This window comes from Onychostruthus taczanowskii, unplaced genomic scaffold (assembly GCF_017590055.1).
Source record: "Onychostruthus taczanowskii isolate IOZ18803 unplaced genomic scaffold, ASM1759005v1 scaffold20, whole genome shotgun sequence".
NCBI classification, from domain to species: Eukaryota; Metazoa; Chordata; class Aves; order Passeriformes; family Passeridae; genus Onychostruthus; species Onychostruthus taczanowskii.
The window spans coordinates 6,936,110-6,960,767 of NW_024499240.1; the positions used below are offsets into that span (position 1 = coordinate 6,936,110).

Sequence of the window (24,658 nt, forward strand, 5' to 3'; positions counted from 1 at the left end):
ATTAGTCAATTAAGGTATTCCAAACTCAATACACACCATATGGGGATACTGCTATTTCATATCAAAGTTGCAAAGAAGGGCAACCGCCTTCAATTGAACAAGTGACATCAAGTTAAAAGCAGAATGAAATACTAAACACACCAGTAGTCTTTGTCAAGACCTATACTTGGAATATTACTAGTGATAAGTATTTTCACAAGCCTTCTGTTATGGAAAAGGCTAATATGGGAATAAATAAAATATCCAAGAAATAAATTATGTGAAGGAAGAATTTACTCCATCCTTCCCTAGAACTGAAAGCACAAAAATAAGCATAATGTGCATGTATTGCTGCCTTGTGTTTTGTCGGAAGCACTTGTGTATTCTGAGGTTTGATCCAAAAGCTGATCATTTTTATAATTAAGCAACTGGTAATGAAGACTATTCAACTGGCTTTGAGAGCCCACAATCACCTGCTGATGTTGATGTCTGCTAAATAAATAATAAATGAGTAAATAAATGTCAGCAACTTCTAATCCATTCAAATATCTTGAAATTAGTACAAACTTCAAAAGCTTTTAATATGTCCCCAATAGGCACATGAAGGAGTTTTCATTTAAGATCAATAATCTTAAGGAAGAGGTGATAGTCGCATCAGCTTTCTCATTGCAGCTCTTGTAGTTTATTTTTCTTTTTACCTATTATACTTTGATAATCACAATAGGTAGAACAATGAAGCATCTGTTGGGATTAAAAAGGTTTATTAACAAAGGAATTTTTGTCATTGCTGTCGTGTCATGCAGTTGAAGGACCGCAGTTTTTCTCTGGTGCTGAATAACACAGGGAAATTAAAATATCTGTAAAATGCATGCAAGTACTTCGTGCCTGTGAAGAATCAGTCACTGTTGCATGTTCTTCTTTCATGCCACAGTAACCTCAGAGAAGTCCTATCCACAAAAGTAATGAAAGCAGTCAATGTGTTATGATTTATGGTTGGTCGTAGTGAATAATGAGCTGTTCCTGTGTTACCTACACTTTGCTGAAGTAGTGCTGGCCTGGGCTTACACCGAACTGCTGTTTGTAGTTTGGCTGGGGTGTGCCTCAGCTCCTGAAAGTTTCAAATAGGGTTGCAGATTCCCCTGAGAGAGTTTGTGTCCATGGCACTGCTCTACATGGGTCTGTTACTTCTGGATTGATAATGGATTCTGCCTAACTTGGGTCAGCATTAATTCCCACCAAGCTTCATGCTGCAAATACAAAGCTTATTTTGTTATAGCAAAGTATTAAGTTATTGTTGTCTGATGTGTAAATTAATTTGCAGTGACACAGAAACAATGAAATTGTTCTAAATTGTATGGAAGACAAATAATACTTGATGGCTACTCCATTATCTTGCATAGTTTGCTAGACTCAGTTTATTCTTCCAAGGGCTGTGCTATTTCCTGACTGCTGGAGCTGTGGTCTGTAGGAAGGTGGCCTCACTGACTCATTGTGTTATTCCTAATTTGCTTAGGTTGCCACTAAAATGTGAATTTCCTCTGATGCCTACAAGCCCTTTAAACTAATTCCCATTTTGTTCCTTCTGCATCATTGATCTTCCTTATTGCTCATTTTTTCAAGACTGCTTCAAGTCTTTCTGAACCGTTTATCAGTACAACCCATACTGAGAATCATTTTGTCTGATTAATGAACATTGTTTTCATAGTGCTTACACATAATTTGCTATTAAATGGCTGACATTTGGTACCAGTAAGATTTCTGTTATACTATCACTTTCCTCGTACCTCCATACATCTTGCTAGTTTTAGGGAATAATGCTAATTTTAACAAACTAACTTTAAGCTAGTTTCACTGTTAATTTCATTTGGAGTACTTGCAGCCATTTTTTTCAGAATGAGCAGTTTTTAACTACATCAAAGACGTTCTGATAGTACAATGTTGTAGGCATCCTTCTGGGGAGCATAAAATTAGGGAGCTTTATATAAAGGTGTGTGCTTCGTGAATGATGGGGAACAAGGGTGTGATTTCTGCTGCCTCAGTATCCTCTGCACATGAGGCAAGGAAGGAATTCTCCCATTTGGGTTTTGTATTGTCCTTGTAAACATTCTTTTGTTAATGAGATATCTTTTGTTGGATTCCTGCTAACACGTTATTGCAGTATGAATGCTAGGTGCATAATGTATGTAAAACATACTTTTTCTTGTAAGTAAAGCTGCTTGATTTGTTTCCTAGACATAAATATTTACCACTTAAATATGACAGTTTTGTGTGCAGTTGACTTTGCCCACACAGCTGATCCCTGTAACTTGGGTGAGGTTACTCCCTGAAGTAAAACTGAGCACAGCACGTGTCTGTGCAGGTTTGGGTGTTTACTATTGTTAAGTTGCTTAGAATTAACAGCTGAATTAACCAGCCTTTACTCAAGAGTAATACATAAATTGCTTCTCTTAAGAAAGATTATTTTTATGAAGGAGGTTAATTTTTTTTTAAACAAGCCTATATAAAATCTTGTGAAAATGGCAAAAACAGGTTAGTTGACCTGTATTAACTCATTTTACAAATTATACATTTGTACAAGAACTGAGTTGTGGGTTTTGTCTTGGGGGTTTTTCGTGCTTTTTTGTGGGGTTTTTAAAATTATATTTTATTTCCCTTTGGGTGAAAGGCTAAGTTATCATTCTCACGACAGCTTCAAAGGAAGAAAAAAGAAAATGTTACTGCAAAACAGTAAAGAACCAGTGATATTTTGGTTTCCCGCAAAAGCTCAAGACTTCACAGGGGGAATAGTTTAATAGAGAGCTGTGTATTATGGAGTAATCTGAAAAATCATCTTGCTTTACTGAGGCTTTCAGCTCAGAACTGAAACCAGACCCAGACTAGTTATTGCTTTTTCCCTTAAGTATTTCTTTTTATGGTAACTCAGATTTATGACCTCACTTTCTATTGTGTTGAGGAGAGTGTGTGATTCTGCAAAGCTCACTATTCCCATTTTAATAATGCATACCTGCATTCATAATCTTCTATACATATAAATTTGTGCAAATCTCTCTCTGTACATAGATTTGTCCCTACTATTTAAATAAGAATATTCTTCCATACTGCTATTCACAAGATGGACATATTTTTGTGGAGCACAAAGAGCTTTACATTATGCATATGACCTGTTCTCTGCTTTAACAGAGTTTGTTCTCAGAGGTTATGTACACGTCTTTTTAATGTGAGAATTGTATAAAATATTGCACCACAAGTCTTCTACTGTGATCATTAGACAACCCTTCCAAATGTCAGTGGCATTGCCACTAATATCAGCCAGAGGGTGAAGTGTTTGGCCATTCTCCACTGTAGCAACACTACTGGGAATTTTATAGAAGCAAGACAGTTCAGCTAATACTTGAAATAAAATATCCTGTTCTTCAGCATGGTGTTCATGTATCCAGTCTACACTTTGTTATTTGTATGATGATCAGGCTTCTTGCAAAAAAAAAGTAAAAATGTATATAGATCTAAAAATGCTGTAGTGGCTATAGGATGCAGCGAAAGAAAAATGTAAAGGAATTGAGAATCATTTTCTAAAGGCAGAGAGGTGTATTTCCTAGTCTTCCAAAATCTTAAAATGGCTTGAAAATAATGCAATTTTCATTAAAGATTAAATAGAATGACTTTATGACAGATATGGAGCTCCTCTGCATTAGACAGTTACTTGCTTGACTTTAATGTACTGTGAAAAATTTTCTTGCTAGTAAAATAAATGTAAAATTAAGCAGGATGATGCCACAAGTTAGACATGTAGAAAAGGAAGCAGTTGTTGAAATACCTAGTTTTTATTTTTGCTCCTTTATCTTAGTTTTTGCCTTGGTTTGGAAGTCAAGCCTTCAGTAATGTATGGGAAAAACAGGTGTAACTCAAAAAAGTGATGTATGGTGAAAATGATTCAATAGGCTGAAGGATGGATGTGGAAATGCCAGAGCTATGTACAGGAATGTTTACTTCAGAAAACTCACTAGATAACATACACATTGAAAAATTTTACCATTGAGCCACATGCATCTTCAGTGACCACAGTTTATGCACTTCCACTGTTGCAAAGTGATCTCTTTCAGAATTCATCTTCTAAATGGTCAAGTGGCTCCAGATTTTTATTTTATTTTCTGGCATGCTATAGCATCTTTTTTGTTCTCTTATTCCATTATTGCCTTATAACTGAATGGCAATGCTAGTTGATTTTTTTATTTTTGTAGCCTTAGTGAGTGCACTGCAGTCCAACTCATCTGGAGATAATTTTAGTGAAGTATCCAGCTTTTTATGTCTCTGGCATGCACAGCTGAAAACACATGATATGACCTCAACATGTGTAGGCCATAAGAGTTAACAAAATGGAAACCCACTTAAAGACTCTCCCTCTCCCTTTTCTGATCACCTTTCATCTTCCTGTGTCCCATCACCCCTTCCCTTCTCTTTTTCTACTTCCTTCTTTTCTTGCATTCACTGTCAGGAAGGGCCGGCACCGAAGGGCCAGTTCAGCACAACACGACGCCGGCAGAGACTGGCAGCTGCAGTGGCTACAACAGTGAGTGGATTTAAAAATCAAGGGATAGCTCTAAGGATGGGAAGCTGTGTAACTTGGTTGTGTAATAACCTTATGAAAATGTTTCTTGCACTTTTTGGAGGTGTCCGTGCTACCCACTTTCAACTGAGTTTCTTAGAAGTGGTCAGGCCCAACACAAATGTGTTCCATAAATGTGGGTCTGAGCTCGTTTACATGGTACATATCCCTCCTCCTTCTTTATGTAAGTGCAAATGACAGACTCAGGCCCTGCACGCAATAAGTCTTTGACAGACTATACAAAATAGAAAAAAAAGATCAAATTATGTTAAAAGATGTTGTGACAGTTATAGCAAGACAATAGAACTAAGGAGATTTGTTACAAATAGCCACGGAATTATAAAATCTCCTGATACTTTTATAAGTAGTATAAGGTTAGCCTTTTCATTTGAGGCACTTTGTTTACGTTCCATAATCCCAAAAAGTCATATTACTACCTCAGTGTCCGTATGCAGTTTTGCTAATTCTCTAAGTCTTTGTCAGAAAGTAGGGAGCTGTGAAATCAGCACCAGGGCTGGGAATTAGTTGTGGCAAGTCCTGTTTGTGAAATTGAGTGGCCATCAAGAGGATATCTTCAGCTGCTGCTTTATCAAGAAAGTACTCATTAAGCCCAATATAGACATTGTACTAGTCCATCAGCAGATAAGTGCAACAGCTAGATAGGGAGGACTGTTCAGCCAAAGACTGAAGTGAGCTTTAGATGCAAACTCCTTATCTAGCCCAAGCAGTGAATGTCTTCAGCAGGTTGAAGTATTGCAGCTGTTCTAGACAGAAGCTAAATTCCCCTATATCTGACATATTTTCTGCTTAAGCCTAACTATCTTGAGCTTCTGCTAGCTGAACCACAAACACAGTTATTGCTGTGCTCTTTTAAAACATATGAGACATATCAGTGTTTCTCCAGCTTCGAAATTAACTCATCTAAATGTATTCCTCTCTAATCAGTTGATGCTGAATGTGTGCTCTGTAATTGATTGCTGTTTTGACTGTGTTGGTCTGCCTGCCTAGCACAGAAATCTGCCTGATTCCCAGTTTGCAGGGCTGAGCAGTGGTGTTGGGAGGCTGTAAGCAGCAGCTAAACAGCTTTGGCAAGGGCTGTACTCCTCACCTAGGGAGTGCTTCAGTAGGCAAAGGCAGCTGGACTTGGGTTGGAAGGCACTAAGGGAACAGGGAGCGGCTGAGTTTTTACCTGCAGCTCAAGTGAGGACCTGTTGAGGGATGTTTTGGAGGAGCTGGAAAAAATGCAAGAGGAAGGAAATCTAGAGGCACCAGAATGACTCTGTGGCTGCTGCAGTACTCCTGTTCTTCCTGGCTGATGTACAAAATGGTTGTTTCTCCCAGACAGTGAAGCTGAGTGCATAGGCTGAGGGTTACAGAATTATATCAGCTAAATGCACAGCAGAAAGAGGTTTTCCTTACAACCCACTTGGCCAGGAGCAGTCTGTTCCTATGTGAGCATGTAATTCTGAAGAAGGTGATGGATGAGTGGGTGCAACGCCTCTGGTGTAAAGCAGGAAGTTGGGACAAGGTTCATCTGAGGTTATGTGTAGAAGTGACTGTATGGAGAAAACTAGAGTGATGGATCAAGAAGCTAAATATTTTTTCAAAAACCTTCAAAGCAACAACAATTAAAAACAACCAGAAAGAGAATGGGTGGTAAAGTCAGGATCAAGTCACCATTAATACAGAGAGAAACCACAGCCATGAAAGGAAGAAAGGGGAAGAGAAGTATATTGGCAGTGTTTCCTGGACTGTTGCCTATTCAAGAGAATGAAAATGGCTGTTTAATGTGGTGGTTTTTAATCTGTTATGGAAAGTAGATTGGAAGCTTTTCTAAAAAATGCTTATGAGGAGAGTTCATGTCAATCAACAGTTCAGTATTTTTGGTTCTTGAATTTAAAGCAGTCAGCAAGGCTACTTGTCTCTGTCATATGAATGTGTATTTCTTGCAAGTAGTGTGACATATTTGTAGAACATGGAAATTTTGTTTATAGGGCTTAATTGAAAATAGTATTTTTTCAATAAACATCATTGCAGAAATCTTTCTTTTCAGCCTGGCCAGCTGAGGTTTGAGGCAGAAATGGTGGCTCTAAAGCAGATCTCTTCAGCTTGATTCATCAGAGAGTGACTAAAGAGCCCCCTGCATGTGTGGGCAGCCTGCCTGCAGCTCTGCCAGTCCCTGTGGGTCTGGGCAGCCTCCCCCATCACCACAGGCATGTGGAGCTGGGGGCACTCTCCCTCTCTCCCTCAAGCTCTGGCATTGTTGCTGGTGTCAGCTTCTTTCCTGCCTTCTGGAGGGTTGGGTATGTTCTCCATACACACAGGTACAGCATGGATACCCACTCTGCCCTCCTGGAGCCACCCAGAGCAGTGGAAGCTTTGTGTTGCTCCCAGTCAGAAAGTTCTGGAAACATGCTCTCCCATTTAAGGAGGGGAAAATTTTTGGACAACGAATTTGTCATAAACCTACGTTTAGCCACAGTAGTCCATTCACCTAATGTTAGGCTGGGCTCTTGAGACAGGCAATCTGGTAATTGTGAAGAAAATAAAGGGTTAAATATCAAGTATGAATAGAAGGACTTTATTTTACATCTTCTGTTAACAAATTCTTCTTGATATGAGGATAAAATGAAGTCCAGTAAAAAAATAAGTACTTTGTTGATATAGGTGGACATCAAAGCACATGACAGGAGGAATAAACTTATATTAGATAGGTGCCATAGAGTTATTCTTTAATGTACTGTATGTACCTGGAAACTGAGAAAGATCAGCACTGAAAATGTATTTCACAGAGTATACTCATGAGTGGAATGATTAATAGATTGGACAGGATTTTGAGGGTTTCATTGGAGAATCAGAACCTAAACCTAAAATGTGTATTGATGTCAGCTTTTACAGAAAGGAATTGATAAAACTGTTCCCTGATCGAATCAAATAACAAAGTACCAAGTTCAGCCACTGATGACAGTGGTTCTAGAACTCATCTGTTGATAATAATTGTTAGTAATATGACTTTTTATGTTAACTTCTGCTCTTTATCATGCCTTGGAAGAGACATTTTATATTTTGGCCCCATTTTTCATATTTAAATAATTACATGGGCTGCAGTGTGAAAATGCTTGCTTTATGCATTTGATCAATCTAATGAAATTAATTAGATTTAATGTACTAAACAGTGTTTGATACATTAAACAGTGGCTAATATTTAAGTGACAAGATGTAGTTCTGCATGTCTTTCTGTTGCATTTACAGTTGAAAATTGTGTTCTTGGCCTGATTTTCATATAAATGCATGTAAATGGTAATATTAAAGTAAAATACAAAGTACTCTTGCACACACATCACTTATATAGCAGTGGTAGCCATACAGTGCATATGCAGCATACAGGTAGCTGCTCAGTACATGATACATGTATATATAACTTAGAAAGTTTTGCATTACTTTTTTTTTTTTTTTATTACTGTACCTGAAAAGTAGAGGAAAAAGTGAAGTGGAAAGATAATGAACTAAATTCTTTGCTCTGTCTTACTAAACTGTATCTCTCTGCATTTATTTATGGTCCATGTATTTTAAATGCAAATCAGGCAGTTTTGATTTTATTTTGATGTTATTGTTTGTTTGTTTAGTTAAAAAGAAAATAGAAAGACTGTATGCTTCTTCCCTCTTCATAATTGCCAGTACAGTGAGTTTCAACTGAAGATTTACTAGTTTTGAAAAACTTCAATGATATATCTGATAATATTATATCCTGTTTCTAGATCTGTGGGGGAACTTTCATACTTCAAATGTTGGTATTGCAACAACAGACTAATCTACAATTACTCTCAAATGTCCAAATATAAAGGAACATGTCTCATGGTTCAATTTTCCAGTAATCTTCTAATTAGGAAATAATCCTTGTTCTATAAATGTTAGAATTAAAATACTCCATCATTAGGTGTTAGCTGTGTATTTAGGCCTTCTTTTTTCTATTTCAGTGAAAAAATTCAAGAGAAGTCTGCATCATCTGTGCTGAGATTTAGGAGAGTAAGAAGTTACATGTTCACTCTTGCCATATTGTTCACATTGTGAACTAAGTTTTTTCAGAAGAAATTTTTGGCTTGCTTCAACAGAGTCAAAAGTTTTGGTGCACCTTATAGAACATTTCTTCTCTGTTTCCCACTGTAGGTCCCTTTCAGTGCTACGATGTCACCTGTCCGACTGCATTCATCCAACCCCAACCTCTGTGCAGACATTGAGTTTCAGGCTCCCCCAAGCCATGTGGCAGACCCTCTGGAGTGCTCTACTGAGTACATGAAGCTTCAAGAAGAATTCTGCTTGATGGCACAAAAAGGTAGCTGGAGATGCCAAGCCTTCCCTATAATGTGCTTCTCTGTGTTTCTTTATTGCCTTCACTTAGCCAGGGCTTTCATCTGCATTGGGTGATACTGTAGAAGAGTTTTTAGCTGTTCAGGTTCCTTACACAAAGGCTGTATATATTGTCCTTCTTATATTTTCCATGCATGTCATAAATGTAGAGATAGGTAAACTCTGAAATTGCTTTCCAAGACTTCTGATCTGCTTTCTCCATTCTGTAAATAAGTGACAGAATTTGCAAACATTTTTTTCCTCAACAAAATGTGTTATTTCTCCCCAAAGATGATTCAGAATGTAACTGCTGCACATCATCATGTGAAATAATTTTTGTGCAATGTTTTCTATGTCAATGGAATCAATGGAAAAATAGCTTATTACAGGAATGTACTTTTGAATTGCAATTTTATTGCCAGTAAGTGAATGGTCCTACAAATTGAAAAATACCATTTTAAGAAGGTTTTCTTATCAATTTCCTGTTATATAACAAGCATAGAAAAAAAAAAGTGAGACTGACATCTTAAAAAATTCAAAACCTGTTTAAAGACCAAGTAATCCTCTTTATTAGTACCATATTAAGTCTAGAAGAACTGATGTTTCTATTACTCTGAAACGTACAAATAAAAACCAGAAAGAAAATAACACACATTGGGCACAGTTTTTCCAAATATGCACCTTTCCATATGTTGAGCACCAAGAATATGCTCAGATGAGATATGTGTGAGCATACGGTATGCACATTGCAATCTCAAGCTGTAAGTGTGTGTTCTTAATTTGGCATGGATTACTTGAGTTCAGGCCCTTGTTTCAAATGTCCATTACTGTGGGATGGAAGTCTTACTGTCTGCCTTTATTGCTGAAATATTGTGAGATGTCAATGTGATTTCTGTAGCCAAGGAAACACCTGTTTTATTTTTTTCTTTTTGCTCAGTGCATTCTCTTTTGAAGTCTGCCTTTAACAGCATAGCTATAGAGAAGGAGAAGCTTAAACAGATTGTTTCAGAGCAGGATCTTACAGGCCACAATGCTCAAATAGCTCACCTCAGACAGTCCCTCTCTCAGGTATGTTATTCATTTGATTTCAAGCACATCTGTCTTGCCCGGTGCATTATTCCTTTTGTATTTTGGCCATTTCCTTTCACCTCAAAGGAGACAAGAAAAAGCCAAGTTCTCAGCCAGAGCTATGGCATATTCTGTTATGATGTAGATCTAACCTCACTGCATGTGGATGTGAAGGATATAATTTGTGTAAGCATGTATCTGTTATGGTTTTCCAAAGTAAAGAAAAAGGATCAAAAGGTTTTATACAAATGCTAGGTGTCTTTCTTGGAGCTGTTCCAGCACAGCCAATGAAATATTCTTGTTTTTGTAATTAAGTTTTAAATTTTCACCATATATTGTTGGATTTATTTTATATGTCTGTGTCTCTAAATCCAAAAGGAATCCTGGGTTGCAATATAGTCGTGGGTAAATTGGATTTCCAGATGCAGACCTGTTAACTCTCCAGTGTCTCTCCCACTTCAGCTAAAGGAAAATTGTAATTTGCTTTAACGGGGGAGAAGAAATTAGTAACAATAAATCCTCAGGCTGCAAAATAATTCAATTTTTCCAAATTCATTGTCAAGGAAGCATAAAAGCATTTGCTGGATTGGTGTAGAGGACTGCATCTGCAAGAAGTATGAGCAGATGTTTAAAGACAAACCTTTCTATAGATGCAGATGTATATCTTCTTGTGCAGATTGACTTCTCTTAGGGCCAAGAGATAAGGGTAACCATTTCTGGTTATTGACACAAATTTATCTAAGACCTGTGCATATTTATTAGCAACTTGCATGAAAGAGGGGATCATGTTTTCTTCTTGATCCGGGCTTCCAGGATTAGTTTGAAAGTCACTGTCACACATTAGTTCACAGCCTCGGTGGAGAGGAAGTGGAAAATGCACTGTGACTGGATTTGTCCAGTCTTGTGACCAGGGTTGAGCTGTTGAAGAAGCTACTATCAGGCTGCTGTTAGTCATTACCTTCCCTCTCTGAGGGATGTCAACCAGGAACATGCCCAGACCATTTCAGAACAAAGCAAAATTGGGTAATTTAAACTGTTCAGTGACAGTTTAAGCTTACCTATTTTCCTTTGGTCTTTGTTTTAGTACATTCATGCAATCTATTTCTCAATTTGCACTACGGGGAGACAGAAGAAGGTTCTTACTCCATTGCAACAATCCTTTTCTACTGAAACAAGATGTCTCTCTGTTCTTTTCTATAATCCTCAGTGCTGGGGATATATTAAGGTTAAGTCAGCCGTATTCTAGATCTGTAGCATATTATACTTCTGAATTTCAGAATCTCACACACTGGTCTTTTCAACCAACAGAAAATACATGTTTATGCACCCAAATTTATAATCTTGCTTGGACTTTAGAATAGGAGAAAAATCAGCAGATACCAAACATCAGTTGAATTCTGTTGGAATTTGTGATACTGTAGTGGATCAGTAGTTTGAAATAAGTACAATTTACAAACCTGTAAAATTGATCTGGGTGGGTAGCCAATGATAGACAATAATTGATCTGGGTGGGTAGACAATGATACTAGCCAATATGTTGGTTTTACTGGAAAGGAAGCAATTTCTGTTTGCAGCCTCTGAGTGCTAAGAACCTTGACTCAGAGGAGGCTGTATAGTTGTAAACCAACAATTGCCTCTTTGGGCATTTTGTGGGTAGTTCCCATGTATTGTTCTGCAGTTTCACTCTTTGTTGCTGCGTTCACTCCCCATTTCCATAATGTGCATAACCCACCAGTACACCTGCCAAAGAGCTCTCTGAAGAACTAAGGGAGAATGCCAGTGTTACATTGTGGGAGAACATCTGTCCCTCCTCTCTCCTGAAAAACAGTGAAGGCAAAGCAACCAAAGATGAAATAATGTTGGAGAGGATCTCAAAACAGGTATCTCCCTATAAATGAAAGAAAGGAGGTTCTGTGATTTTTTTTAGGAAATTGCTGGAAAGAAGCTTTTTTCCTTCTTCTTTTCTGTTTTTAATTTTTAAATTTTTTTATTTTTCTTTTTTTTTAATGTTTGCATTTTAATTTTAAATGAAATGTGCAATTTTTATTTTAAGGCTCTCAACCAGAATGCTGAACTAAGGAGTCGCTTGAACAGAATACATTCAGAATCTGTTATTTGTGATCAGGTTGTCAGTGTAAATATTATCCCTAGTCCTGATGAGGTAAGACTTTGGCCTTTAATGGATTTAGAGTACGAACAAACCTTGCTAATTCTCACTAAATAGCTGAAACACATCTGAAAAATTATTGAATTTTTCAGATTGGCAAATGTTCAATCATAGAAAAAGTCAGTTATATTTCCTTACCTACAATAAAACTTCAGTCTTGTTTTCCGTAAGTCAGACATGAAAGAACTCAGCTTGGTCTCTTTAGAGGAACAGAGAAGGACTCCAGTTTTGGATAATTAATTGTTGGCTGTGGGAATTAGTGAGGTTTTACTGTATTTGAATGTATCACACAGTAGCTAACCAATTCTGCACCTTAGTTTCTTGCCAAATCAACAGAACAATTAATTATTTAATGACCTGATTTTGCAAGTGTCTAAAGGGTATCACGTTTAGAATCTTGAGCGGTACTGTTAAAATCAAAAGGTTCAGTCCATGAACCAAGCACTGCACTAATATTTTTTGCAACATCTAGTTTTTCTTGTTTTGCTTTCCTTAGTCAACAGATTAACAAACATTTGTGTTAATAACAGTGAGCTTCCCTCGTGACAATCTGAATTTGTGGACTATAATATATTACAATTAGTATGGTCACTTTGGCAACCATTCTGCTTGCATTTTACAAAAATGTTTTTGATTTGTCATTTCCACTATTTTTTTTCTGTGCATATGCCATTTCAATTAACATAGTCTTGTCTCCTAGTTATTTCTTCCAACAAGCAAGAAAGGTAAAATTGTTTCTGTTTATTTGCTTTCTGAAACTGTCTAAACAATTTTTCCAAGAATCCAGCATGTTGGAGGCTAGCAACAGAACATAGAAGTGAAGTGGTGCCACAGCACAGCAGTCTGCAGTGAAGTTCTGGGCAATGAACTTCTGTTCTGTATTTTTTGTTGGTTAGCTATTCCTTTTTCAGTTGTTCATCATTGTCTCTGTAGAAGTAAGCCTGACTGAAGAAGTTTTTCAAAGAAGTTTCCAGAACTCTCATTCACTTATCTTGCTGGTTTTATATATATCTCTCTAATCTTGCAGCATGTAGATAATGCCTGTGTGAGGGTCTTTTTCAGGTAGGAGCATGTGTATTTTTCCAAGTCCCTCTAGTTTATGTGAAACCTCAAAATTTTGGTCACTTCCTGTAATGATTACGGTAAAATGAGCCTCTGTTTTCATTATGAGTCATCAAGCATCACAATCCATCTACAATCTTATAAGTCCTAATGAAAAAGAAATGGGTTTTGACTTCCTGGCTTGTTTATGTTTTTTTGGGATGTTTTGTTAGTGCTTTTTGAGGTAACTGTATAGAATAATTTTACAGCATTAAGATGTCAACAAAACCATATGCAGGAGTTCTGGAATAAGATTAACGGGGATTGTGTTGCAATCTGAAGAGTTAACCGTGTTTAAAAGGGCTTCAGTAGTTTCATCTGTATTATCTCCCAGCAGCAACATGCTGTATGAATTAAGGGATTAAGTCCAAGATCTGTTTCCCTCCACAGCAGCAGATCCTGTGGTAAAATGGTACAGGAAGAGCAACTTAATTTTTTCTTAATGTGATGGCCTGCATGGTAACATTGAAATCTGGTATCCCACTAGCAAGAAGAGGAGGGTATATTTCACTGTTTCAGCTTGCTGCACTGCTGACATCAACATAGCACCGTTTTGAATCCTTGACTTTGCTGTTACAGTTCTTTATAATAAAACATAGAGAGTTCATTTCTTTTAGTAGTATTGGGTCAGTGTTAATGGCATAATGCAAATGAGATCTGGAGTGTAAACATAGAATAAAAGCCCATAAAAATACATATTATAGCTATCCTCCTAAATATTCAAATATTTCAAACATTGTTACTAAACTGATTCACAAGGTCATTTATTTGGAAAGTAATTTATAACTCCCAGACCTTATAAATCTTTATAATTAAATTTTAGTTGTATCAAAACTAGCTCCCAGTGATGTAATTTGTTATTACCAGAGGACATTTAATCTGAAATTCATGGCTGAACTTGTCTGACACAATCTAGCTATTGTCCACAAAATCAATTCTCTGCATAGCGAGCTAGATCTGCAATTTCATGCTGCTAAAACTTGGCAGTAGATGCTGGGCAGGCCTCAAATGAAAACATGTATCCCACGGTTCAAAATGCACTTTATTTTGTCATCCTCAGTCTCATCTCTTAGGTGCACACACAGTCCTACTAAGATGCTGTCTTTACACTGTGCTTGTATGTGTCATAGAAATCTTACTCAGGTGATTTAACCCTTCTATGTGTATTTCTTTAATATTAGAAATAATACTTTTACTTTTCTGTGCTTTATTTACAGGCGGGTGAACAAATTCATGTCAGTTTGCCACTGTCTCAGCAAGTTTCTAATGAAAGCAGGCTCTCTATGTCTGAATCTGTTTCAGAGTTCTTTGATGCACAGGAAGTGCTTCTGTCTGCCAGCTCGTCAGAAAATGAGGTAGGCTGTGTGTGACAGCATGTGGCAGCTACAGTTAGGTAGTGCTACCACTAGTGATTTTTTTTTTTTATTTTTAGTAATGCTACTTAGAATAAAAAGGTATCAGAATGTGTAAAGTGTAGATAAACAAACCTGAGATCACATAAAGAGATGCGGGAGTTCCCTGAGTTGAAAGTTAGTTGTGTCAGTAACTTCTGTTCAGTACATGTCCTTTCCAGGCTATGGCAGTTCCACCAAAGGATGACACAGACAGTTAGAGCTGGCTGTGCAGTCAATTAAATTTAGATTTTCAAATATTCTTTAAAAAAATCTTCTACTACGTATGTATATAAAATTATTCTCTGTAATGAGAGAAATAGACAAAAAAGTAATATTTCTTGAAAAAAACAGTTGTGTAAAAATTTTTTAAAAATATTCTTAATGCTGATGAGATTCTTGTTTTGCAAAATGATAGACTGATGTTTACATAATTTGTTTGCTGAAACATAAGTCACGTTTTATTGTTTGGTTCTTTATAAACAGCAGAAATCTGACTATCTCTTCTCACCTCCCATCCCTAGTGCATTATGTTATCAATTTTTTTCATCCTTGATCTTACTTGAAGATCTCATGTCTGTATTTGGATAATAAGGAATTCAGAAACGTGAGCACAATGTAGCATTTGTTTTGACATTTTTAGTGCATTTGCACTATGGACAGATTGAAATATTCAGTTCAATTTGCTAATAGTTTTAATTGGATAGAGATTTTTTTTAATATTTGCATTTCAGTTAACTATTTTCGTCTGTTTTGTCAGTATATTTTATATGTATTTGAGTTAATGGATGTTTTAATTTATGTTTTAGGCTTCTGATGATGAATCTTATATCAGTGATGTGAGTGACAATATATCTGAGGACAACACCAGTGTTGCAGACAACATTTCTCGGCAAAGTATACTGTGTTTCAAACTTTGAGAAATTACCTTGGTTATGTTCATGTACCAGAATTACTGCATGTCAATACAAGTCCAAACTCAGCTGAAAACAATGAAGTTGGGCTTGCTTGTTCTGGCAGTGATTTGGTTGAATGGAGAGCTCTGTTTTTCTTAGTCTGGTGCTTTCTTATGACAATGTTTTTCTTCCCTTCCCAGTTCTTAATGGTGAGCTGACAGGAGGCGCATTCAGAAATGGACGGAGGACTTGTCTCCCAGCTCCCAGCCCTGACACCAGTAACATCAATCTGTGGAATATTTTGAGAAATAACATTGGCAAAGATCTTTCCAAAGTATCCATGCCAGTTGAGCTAAATGAACCTCTGAATACCTTGCAACATCTTTGTGAAGAGCTGGAATACAGTGAACTCTTGGACAAGGCTGCTGAAACAGATGATCCTTATGAGCGCATGGTAATGCATTTGGGGGAGCTCTTCTTCTGTCTGTGTTAAAAAGGGAGCTGTTGAGTGGGGTCTGTGCAGGGTCATCTCTTTCTCCTCCTGGTCACAGACAACAGACCTCCCTGCTGGGTCACAAAAGTGTTGTGAGCAGTTACATGTGTTAGGTTTGATCTAAGCAAGGCTGAGGGATTTTTCTTGACCTCAAACCAACTCCTGCAGTTTGAAACTCATTTATTTGAAATTGATCTCATGCTCTATGATTGTAGATGTAGGCATTGGCAGTTTCTAACCCTGCAGCATCCTTTCCTGGCTTTCAGTGATCAAATCCAGCAGCCTTCAAGAGTTAATCAAGTCTGTGGCTGCATTATGATCAATATAGGTGTGAATAAGGTGTCCTCCCAGGTAATTTCTAAGAGAGAAGTTTCAAAACACCAGAACAGAGTTTGCCTGGGCAGCCTGACTTCAACTCTGCTCTAAGCCTGTTTTGGTTTTTTTACTGACAGCCAGCAGCCTGTGCTCAGCTCTCAGGGTGCCTTGATCTGTCATGTCTCCTTTTCCTCAGAAGATGCAGGGAAAGGCTGTCAGGGAAAGTTGGCAGCATTGTTGCTGAAGATACCTGCTGTTCCCTGGTATGGGTTTGCAGCACTGTGGATAGCTGGGAGAAGAGAGGTTGCCTTTGGCTGTCACACAGTCACACACTCAAGTCCCTGAACTGCCGTGTTCACAGGGCCTGCAGAAGAGTGAGGAGTCCTAAACACTGAAGAAGTTGAACCTATCTTGAGAAAGGGATTTGAATTATTAATCATCACATTCTGTTTTCTTACAAGACTCAGGAGGTGATCATGGTGGGTGCCTTGCAACTTAGAGTATTCTGTAATTCTATCCCTCACAAAAGGAGGGAGATTCTGTAAGGAGTGAGCAGAATTGTAATGAGTAAAGCAGACTGATTGCTGCCTTTATTGAAAGTTTGGAAGGTCAGTATTGAAGTAGTAGGAAGAATTCAGGAAGGAAAAGCCATGGTGCAACTGAAAGTTTCCTTGGAAATGTGGATTCAATCCCATTCTCTGCTGCAGATGTCTACTGCAGTACTTGGGAATACAACCAAACTTTTATACAGCATGCCTAAAAATGCAAACTGCACACCTGAGCTGAGGCATATGGGACTACTTGGAAAAGAGCTGAATACCCAAAGCTTATGGCAGCAATGCTGTGAATGTGTTACTGCTTGTTCCCTGTTTGCTATCTTCAGTAAGCATCCAAAAGTCGTGGAAAACCTTTTTTTTTTCCATTGCTCTCTGTATCACAAGGATAGTAAACTCCTTCATTTCCCTGCAGTGTCCTAGAGTTAAATTGAAAAGGAAGTTGAAATTAATCTGAAAACAGTTTTAGAGGAATGGAGGTTTTTACTGTTGAAGAAAAACTTGTGAAAACAATGTTAATTTTGTTGATGCTGCATTTCTGAACAATACAAAATGAATAGAGAATGGAGCACCCATTACAGAGTGGGAAGAAAACAAAGCACGTAAAACCTCACATGGGGGATGTGTCCTCACTAGCAGGAGGAGTGGGGAACCTGGTTAAAGATTTGTCCTACTAGGCAAATATATGTTGCCAATAGCTGACTCATTTTTATCCCTGTATTGTTTTTCTGAAGTCTTGTTTGGACTTCTGACTGGCTGATGTGATTTTTTTTTAACTCTGCAAATGTGACCCGTAAACTAAATAACCATGGCATGTCCCTTCAGTTATTAGTCCCAGTCAGGCCTGGCTTAGAGATGATTAAATTGTGGTTGTACATATAGACAAGGGGGCTGGCTGTTAAGGCTGCATATGTGTGGAAGATTTGGAGATAACTCTGGACTAAGAACATCCTAAGTGGGAGGTGTTTATGTTTGGCAGTAAATAAAATAGTTCCCATAGGAAAATGGTATGTGGTCTTATAATTACATGTTATTAAATAATGTTTATTCAGGAAGAAGGACTAGAGCTGGGTCTGTTTCAGGTCACTAATAATAAGCCTGGTCAAAGGCAGAAAAACTGTGTCATGTGCAGATTGTCATTTTAAGGGGCTGTTAAAAGACTGAATGAAGCCATGAAGAAAAAGAAATTATATCAACAGAAGAAATAAAGTTTATACTGGTTCTGGCTGGGATGCATGGTTTCACTGTCAGGCATGCTTCATTATTCCAGTTGTCACTCTGAGCAGAAAGAGTTGTGTGCTACCACACAGTGATGGCACATACACAAGAGTGTCTGCCTCCTCTCATGTTCTGGTCTGTATTTTTACAGGTTCTCATAGCTGCCTTTGCAGCATCAGGCTATGCCTCTACGTATTTTAGAGCAGGAAGCAAGCCATTTAACCCAGTGCTTGGTGAAACTTATGAATGTATTAGAGAAGACAAAGGATTTCGATTTTTCTCAGAGCAGGTAAACCTTGTGTCTAGATAGACATTCCTATTTAGATTTATACATTTTTGTTCTTCATTTTATAGAATAATCCCATTTCTCTTTCTACTTAGAATGGTTTGCTTTCTTAGAAGTAAATAAATATTGTTGATATGAGTGGACTTCATTAAAGGCTAGAAGGAATACATCTTTATAGTAATCGCTAATTGTTTTAAGTACAATCACTTAAGTTGTATCTGTTTTCATAGCAACATGAGCTATTTAGTATTTTCATATTGCAATAACAATTGTACTGTCTTAGGAATGAAAATTAAATGTTTTTGACTCAACCAAACTGTGTTTCAGGTTAGCCACCATCCTCCCATTTCGGCCTGTCACTGTGAATCGAAAAACTTTGTGTTTTGGCAAGGTATACTTTTTAATTCAAATGCGTAACTCCTTTTTTATTGTGAAGTAAAAAATTTGTGAAAGCTGAGCTTTTCATTTGGAACTTACCCAGAATTTCTATACTTATTATTTTGAAGTGACGTATTATAAACTGATGATCTATTTTACTCCAAATTCTCATTAACAGTGAGCAAACATGTTACAGCTTCCCCTGCACTTGCAGCATGTTTATACTCTCCCATTTAAAAGTTTTTACCAATAAAATTACTATTTCTTACAAACACAGGCAGTTCTTTTTACAGTTGAAAAAATTACTCTTTCTTTCCTTGTGCCTACTGGTGTATGCCTTTAATTTGTATTGAATGTTTGCACAAGACATTTGACAATCATGCAGCACAGACATGATTCTTAATTAAACTTATATTTAGTTTTTCTGACCTAGTGTTGTTGCGGTGCATTTAATTTTCTAGTATTTTTTCTTTAGTATTTTCATGGCAAATTTATACTATCTACTGCTTTGTTTTGAACTGGGTAGTCTGGTGCCACACAGATCAGTGCAAGGGGGAGACCTTGGTCATTTCAGTTTTTTAAGTATTTCACTGTTATATTCAGATATCAGGTGGAAAAACAAATTCTGGGGAAAATCAATGGAAATTCTGCCTGTTGGAACCTTGAATGTGACTCTTCCAAAGTAAGCTACTCTCCTCTTGTTTTCAACCTTTGGTGCACTCCAGTCTGTGCTGCCTTGTGAATGGGTTGGGGTAAGCAGACATGATGTGGCTTGTACTGGTGAGGGTTGGTGCCCAGCTCTAATCTCTTCTTAGTTTTCAGGTGGGACTAGTGGAACATTTTTGAGCCTGAAGATCTATTTTTGGTTTTGGAGGAAAAATATACGCTCTAGAAAGTAATGGGGAGAGAGGGATAGAAATGTTTTGGGAGAGAGAACCCATGTTTTATGTGTCCAGCAGTGATGAGCTGTTCAGATCAAGGCTGCAGTGCAGGACTGTCAGCAGCTGGTGCTGTCCTAAGGCTCTGAATGCCACTGAGTGATCCCTCAGAACAACCAGATCATGAAAGGCCTTTTTTCAAAATGTGGATAAACCAAAGAATATTCTCCATAATTTGTATGGACCTGTTGGCAGAGTAGTGAGAAGCAGTAGTTTCACCACCAGTGAGACTAGTTGCAGCTTGTAAATGCTAAGAATATGCAAGGAATGGGTACTTTAAATGTCTTCTGGTTTTGTAGTGGTGTTATTGCTCCTGTACATTGCAGCCAGCCTTTCTTTCTGCCTCTACCAGTATAGCATCACTTCACCTTTTTATCCGTCTCATAAATTTGAGGTAGATGGTAGAGATGCTCTGACTGTGCCAGTGTGCTCCTGGCTACCTACTTCCTTTCCTTGATTCCTGTCCAAATTTCCCACACTTGTGCTATGGTTTTCATATGTATTTTGTTCTATTTGTGATTTAATTGCATTTTCTGCTTATAGTCTCAATTCAGCCTTATGTTAATCTTGGGGTCACTGTCCTGCCCCTATAGGAATTGTGGCCAAAGCACGTCTTGCTCTGAGGACAGTGAATAGGCCATGCAGGGCTTCAGTGGCTTATAATGTGTTTATTTGTGGTTTATAGCAGCTTTCTGTGCCCTGGAGTTTAGGTGAGCTTCTCTAAGGAGGATTAGAAACCAGATACAGGACTTTGTCATCTCTGTGGGTGTTTTTGGGCAATGTGGTTTGTTTTTACAATAAAGGAGCAATGTTTTACTTTTTTGTCAGTAATGATCATGATGAAGAGATGTTACCAACTACTTCTTAATCTCTTCTTAGGTATGGAGATTACTATGTCTGGAACAAAGTCACTACTTGCATACATAATATTCTTAGTGGCAGGAGATGGATAGAGCACTACGGAGAGATAACCATCAGAAACACAAAAAGCAGTGTTTGTATTTGTAAACTCACTTTTGTCAAGGTAACATACAGATGTTAATATATATCTTATATTCATATAACCGTGTAATTTAAGGGTACATCAAGCTGTTTCTTCACTATTCCTGAAGTCCATATTCCACATTTTATCTTTTATTCCTTTTATCAGTATTCATAAAATGTAAATTGTCAAATGAGAATACTATGTCAGTTAGTATGATTCTGTTCCACTGAACGTTTTATATCAGTATATTCCATTGCTGTATAGATGTGTGCTGTACTGTTGCTGGGTTTTGATTAAAAATGAAATGTCACTTTTAAGAAAATATTAACACAATGAAAACACAAAGTTACCATACACTACCATGCCATTTTGCTTCTCCTTCTACTAGAATTTGCTGGTCAATATTTTATCTCTTTACATTATGTATTGCTGCTTTGGTTTATAGTATTTTAATATCCAGGCAAGGACCATATGTAAAAATAGAAGTTTATATAGCTATCTTACTATCAAGTATTTTCCCTAAAAATAAATTTGTCTTCACATTGCAACAAAAGACATTGATACCATTTTAGTGTTAGCAATGGGGTGTTAACATAAATCTGAAATTTGTGTTTTGTTGGATAATCTGAGAATGGGCAACTGGCTCTTGGATGAAGGTGTAAGAGCTAAATGTGTCTAAGAAAAGCAAAACAGAGAAGAGAAACAGAAATGTAATACTGGCTGAATGTCTTCCTGCTGCATACAGTAGTGTTCAGCACCATTAAAGGATTCCTGTGCAAGTATGGGTATATTCAGTGCCTCCTCATGCAGGAAGAGGAGCGTTAGCTGGCTCTAATAGGCAAAGGGTCATTTTTTGAATTGTATGGGATTTGTCTTAATGAATGAGAATGTAGTTCCCAGATGTGCAGTTAATTTAAATGCTTTTATAAAACCACATAGCTAATTATAGAGTGTTTCTCCTATAATAAATCAGTCAGTGTTAGGACCATATGATTTTTGAATTTTGGTATTCTTAGTTCCAGGTGAGCTGTTCCAACGCAGAATTTGGACAGCTGGCACCACATGCCAAGAGGCATTCATTATGTGTTTTGGTACAATGGGTTGTTGGAAAAGCAGCATGAGCTAGTCATTCTTGGTTAAACTTGCAGGTGAACTACTGGAATTCAAATGTAAATGAGGTCCAGGGCGTTGTGATAGATCAAGAAGGGAAGGTGGTTCACCGCCTTTTTGGAAAGTGGCATGAAGGCCTCTATTGTGGGGTTGCACCTTCAGCCAAATGCATATGGAGACCAGGTAAGAGGCTTGTAAAAAATTCTGGAAGGTGTGAAGCTGTTTTAGACTTGATTTTAAATGCACAGAATAATACTAGAGAAATTTAAATCCCTGTTTAGGCAAACAACAATTTACGTGGGTTTATAATAATGGTAAGTGGAAATGTTCTTACAGGGCGTAATCTTTTACATCTCAGTCTGACTCCTGGTCAGATATGCTGGGACCTTGGGGTCAACAGAAGAATAAAATTAAGAAAAAAATTGGGCATCTGGACAGGTCTGTCTGCCTTCTGACAGAGAGCAGGGTAACTTTTTTGGATTCACCAAATAGGCATTTATTGAGTTTGTTGTCCTAAAGCTTTATTAGCCTAAAGGATTGGTCTTTAGAGGTGGTGAACACCTGGGACTTTCAGGATTTGATTTCAACCTCAGGCTTGCTTAGAGGCCTGAGGTTGAATTAGTCATCCTTTGCACCTGTATCTTTCATAAATGCATTATCCAGGAATTACTGTTCTTAGAATTTTGAATCCTACTTTGTGTTTTTGGTATTTTGAACTGTACTTTGCACCCTGCTCTCTGCAATGTCTGCTCTGAATCCTTGTAATGGCAAATCAGTCTGTGAGTGTGTGCTAAGTTCCAAAATGAACTCTGAAGACCAGTTAAGGTTAGGTTTTAGACAGACATTTGATAGACCCACTATCTGGGGAACGGGAAACTGTTTTTAATTTGAAAAGCTTGAAAACATTAGTTTTTATTTAAAATGAGAGGAAGATCATAAAAACTTTGAGTCTATTAAAATGTAATTACAATCTCTGCAGGAAAAGCAGTTGATATTAATATTTAGTGAATTTTGTTTCACTTAGAGAGTAGCTTTTGATGATTTTTAATTGTAAGAGTAAAATTTATTAATTATTTTTCTGTTAAAAGTTCATAAATAAAGGAATCTCTTGCATATTTAGAGTAATAGCTTAAAAGCTTTTTTCTTTGTCTTGTGTGTTCAGGCTCCATGCCAACCAATTATGAGCGTTATTATGGCTTCACGAGGTTTGCTATTGAGCTCAATGAATTAGATCCTTTACTGAAAGATCTTCTTCCTGCAACAGATGCACGATTCAGGCCAGATCAAAGGCAAGAATGCTTATTTATACATTTAATATTTGGTGGGCTCAAGGCTGAGCCTTGAATTCTGTCTGTGTCCTTACTGCAGTCTGAATTAAACTGTGGAGGATTCTGCTAGTAGAGAAGATAGTATTCCCAGCTGAGGGAAATTAGAAAGCTTCTTGTTGATGCCACAGAGCTATAGTGGAACTTTGGGGCAGATTCCTCATGACAAACTGGAAAACAGGCTCTGAAATGCTGTGCACTTCTTCTATGGATGGAAGCAACACTAATTCCCTCCAAATCCTCAGTTCATAGTCCTTCAGTGTTTGTGATATGCTGAAAGTGCTGAACAAAGCGTGTGCCATAGGCTGTACGTCAGGTACACGTAGCTGGGGAGTTGCGTCTCAGGCTGGACCTGAAAGTACAACACTGACAACACACTTGGCTTCTGCTTGCCTTTTGTGATGATGGGTGCTGGAAAATCCCTTGGACTAGACACTGTGATTTCTATACCGCCTGCTGTTATTCCTACAGGCTTCTGGAGGAAGGAAATATAGAAGCAGCAGCATCTGAGAAACAAAGAATAGAGGAACTCCAGAGAGCTCGGAGGCGGTACATGGAAGAAAATGGCATTGAATATGTACCCAAGTTTTTTAAGTGAGTCTTTTAATTTGAGTAGTAAGTCTCTGTTTTCCAGCGTGTAACTGGATGAAGTACCACAAGAATTGCCAGCACTGACTGATAATCATGAAAGCTTGGAAAGTTGGAGTTTCAAGAAAGATAATAAGATATCTGACACCTGCTTCTCTGAAGCGCTTTTTACATAGTTAAGCTTCATAACTGAATGATAATTTTCTCATAATGGGCCTCAGCTATATAAGCCTTCCTACTGAAGTGGAATTGGAAGTATAATATTAGGATCTAAGATTTAACTAGGGACATTTTAAAGTCATTGCACAGACAAGGAATACTGTGTAACCTGAACAGCAACATCATATATATATATCTACAACATGTATATATAAATATATATGTATACACTTAAAATACATTCATTTTTGAATGAAGGTATTTTTTTGTTGGCTGTTTTTTAATTAAGCATTCTTCTGAAACAAGGAATAGCCATGCCAAGTAGCCTCATGTCTATTATGGGAAATCAAAAGTAAAAAGACTGAATGTTCTTGATCCAGCTGTAGCATAATATAAGCAAAATGCAGAGACAAAAAAAAAAAGATTAAAAGCTTACATTCTGCAAGCTATATCTGTTGGATAATCCCCTTCACATAATCAGAATATGTAGTGAACAAAGGGGTTTTAGGTGGCTCTAAGACCTCCTCTCACAGATCAAACAACAGATTTTCAGTCTTGACTGTCTTCTCTGTCTTCTGCTGTTTATATTGGTAGAGGTTGATTTTTGTTTTTGTATTTCTGACTTTTCTTGTGTCCTTTAGAAATACAAAATTTGATTTAATATTGGGTTAGATCAGAGAAGTGTGGAATTTGATTTTCTATTGTATAAAAGCAATATCTGTAATATAACGTAAAAACTTTTTTTGTCTCTTTATCT

At 37.4% G+C, this 24,658-nt stretch overlaps 1 protein-coding gene across 3 annotated transcripts in view; it reads left to right on the plus strand.

Moving 5' to 3' along the window:
- Positions 1–24,658, plus strand: part of OSBPL6 (oxysterol binding protein like 6) — a 45,906-nt gene that overhangs the window by 20,907 nt on the left and 341 nt on the right. Inside the window, exons 10-24 of one of the 3 annotated variants that reach the window (XM_041403316.1) lie at positions 4,238–4,296; positions 4,468–4,546; positions 8,750–8,915; positions 9,867–9,997; positions 12,051–12,158; positions 14,483–14,620; positions 15,466–15,553; positions 15,753–16,006; positions 18,284–18,421; positions 18,746–18,809; positions 19,400–19,478; positions 20,614–20,758; positions 21,868–22,012; positions 22,992–23,118; positions 23,626–23,748. In XM_041403316.1, coding sequence (XP_041259250.1) covers positions 4,238–4,296; positions 4,468–4,546; positions 8,750–8,915; positions 9,867–9,997; positions 12,051–12,158; positions 14,483–14,620; positions 15,466–15,553; positions 15,753–16,006; positions 18,284–18,421; positions 18,746–18,809; positions 19,400–19,478; positions 20,614–20,758; positions 21,868–22,012; positions 22,992–23,118; positions 23,626–23,748 — 1,844 coding nt within the window. The remainder of the gene's footprint in view (positions 1–4,237; positions 4,297–4,467; positions 4,547–8,749; positions 8,916–9,866; positions 9,998–12,050; positions 12,159–14,482; positions 14,621–15,465; positions 15,554–15,752; positions 16,007–18,283; positions 18,422–18,745; positions 18,810–19,399; positions 19,479–20,613; positions 20,759–21,867; positions 22,013–22,991; positions 23,119–23,625; positions 23,749–24,658) is intronic. The other 2 variants (XM_041403314.1, XM_041403315.1) reach the window with 2 other exon arrangements.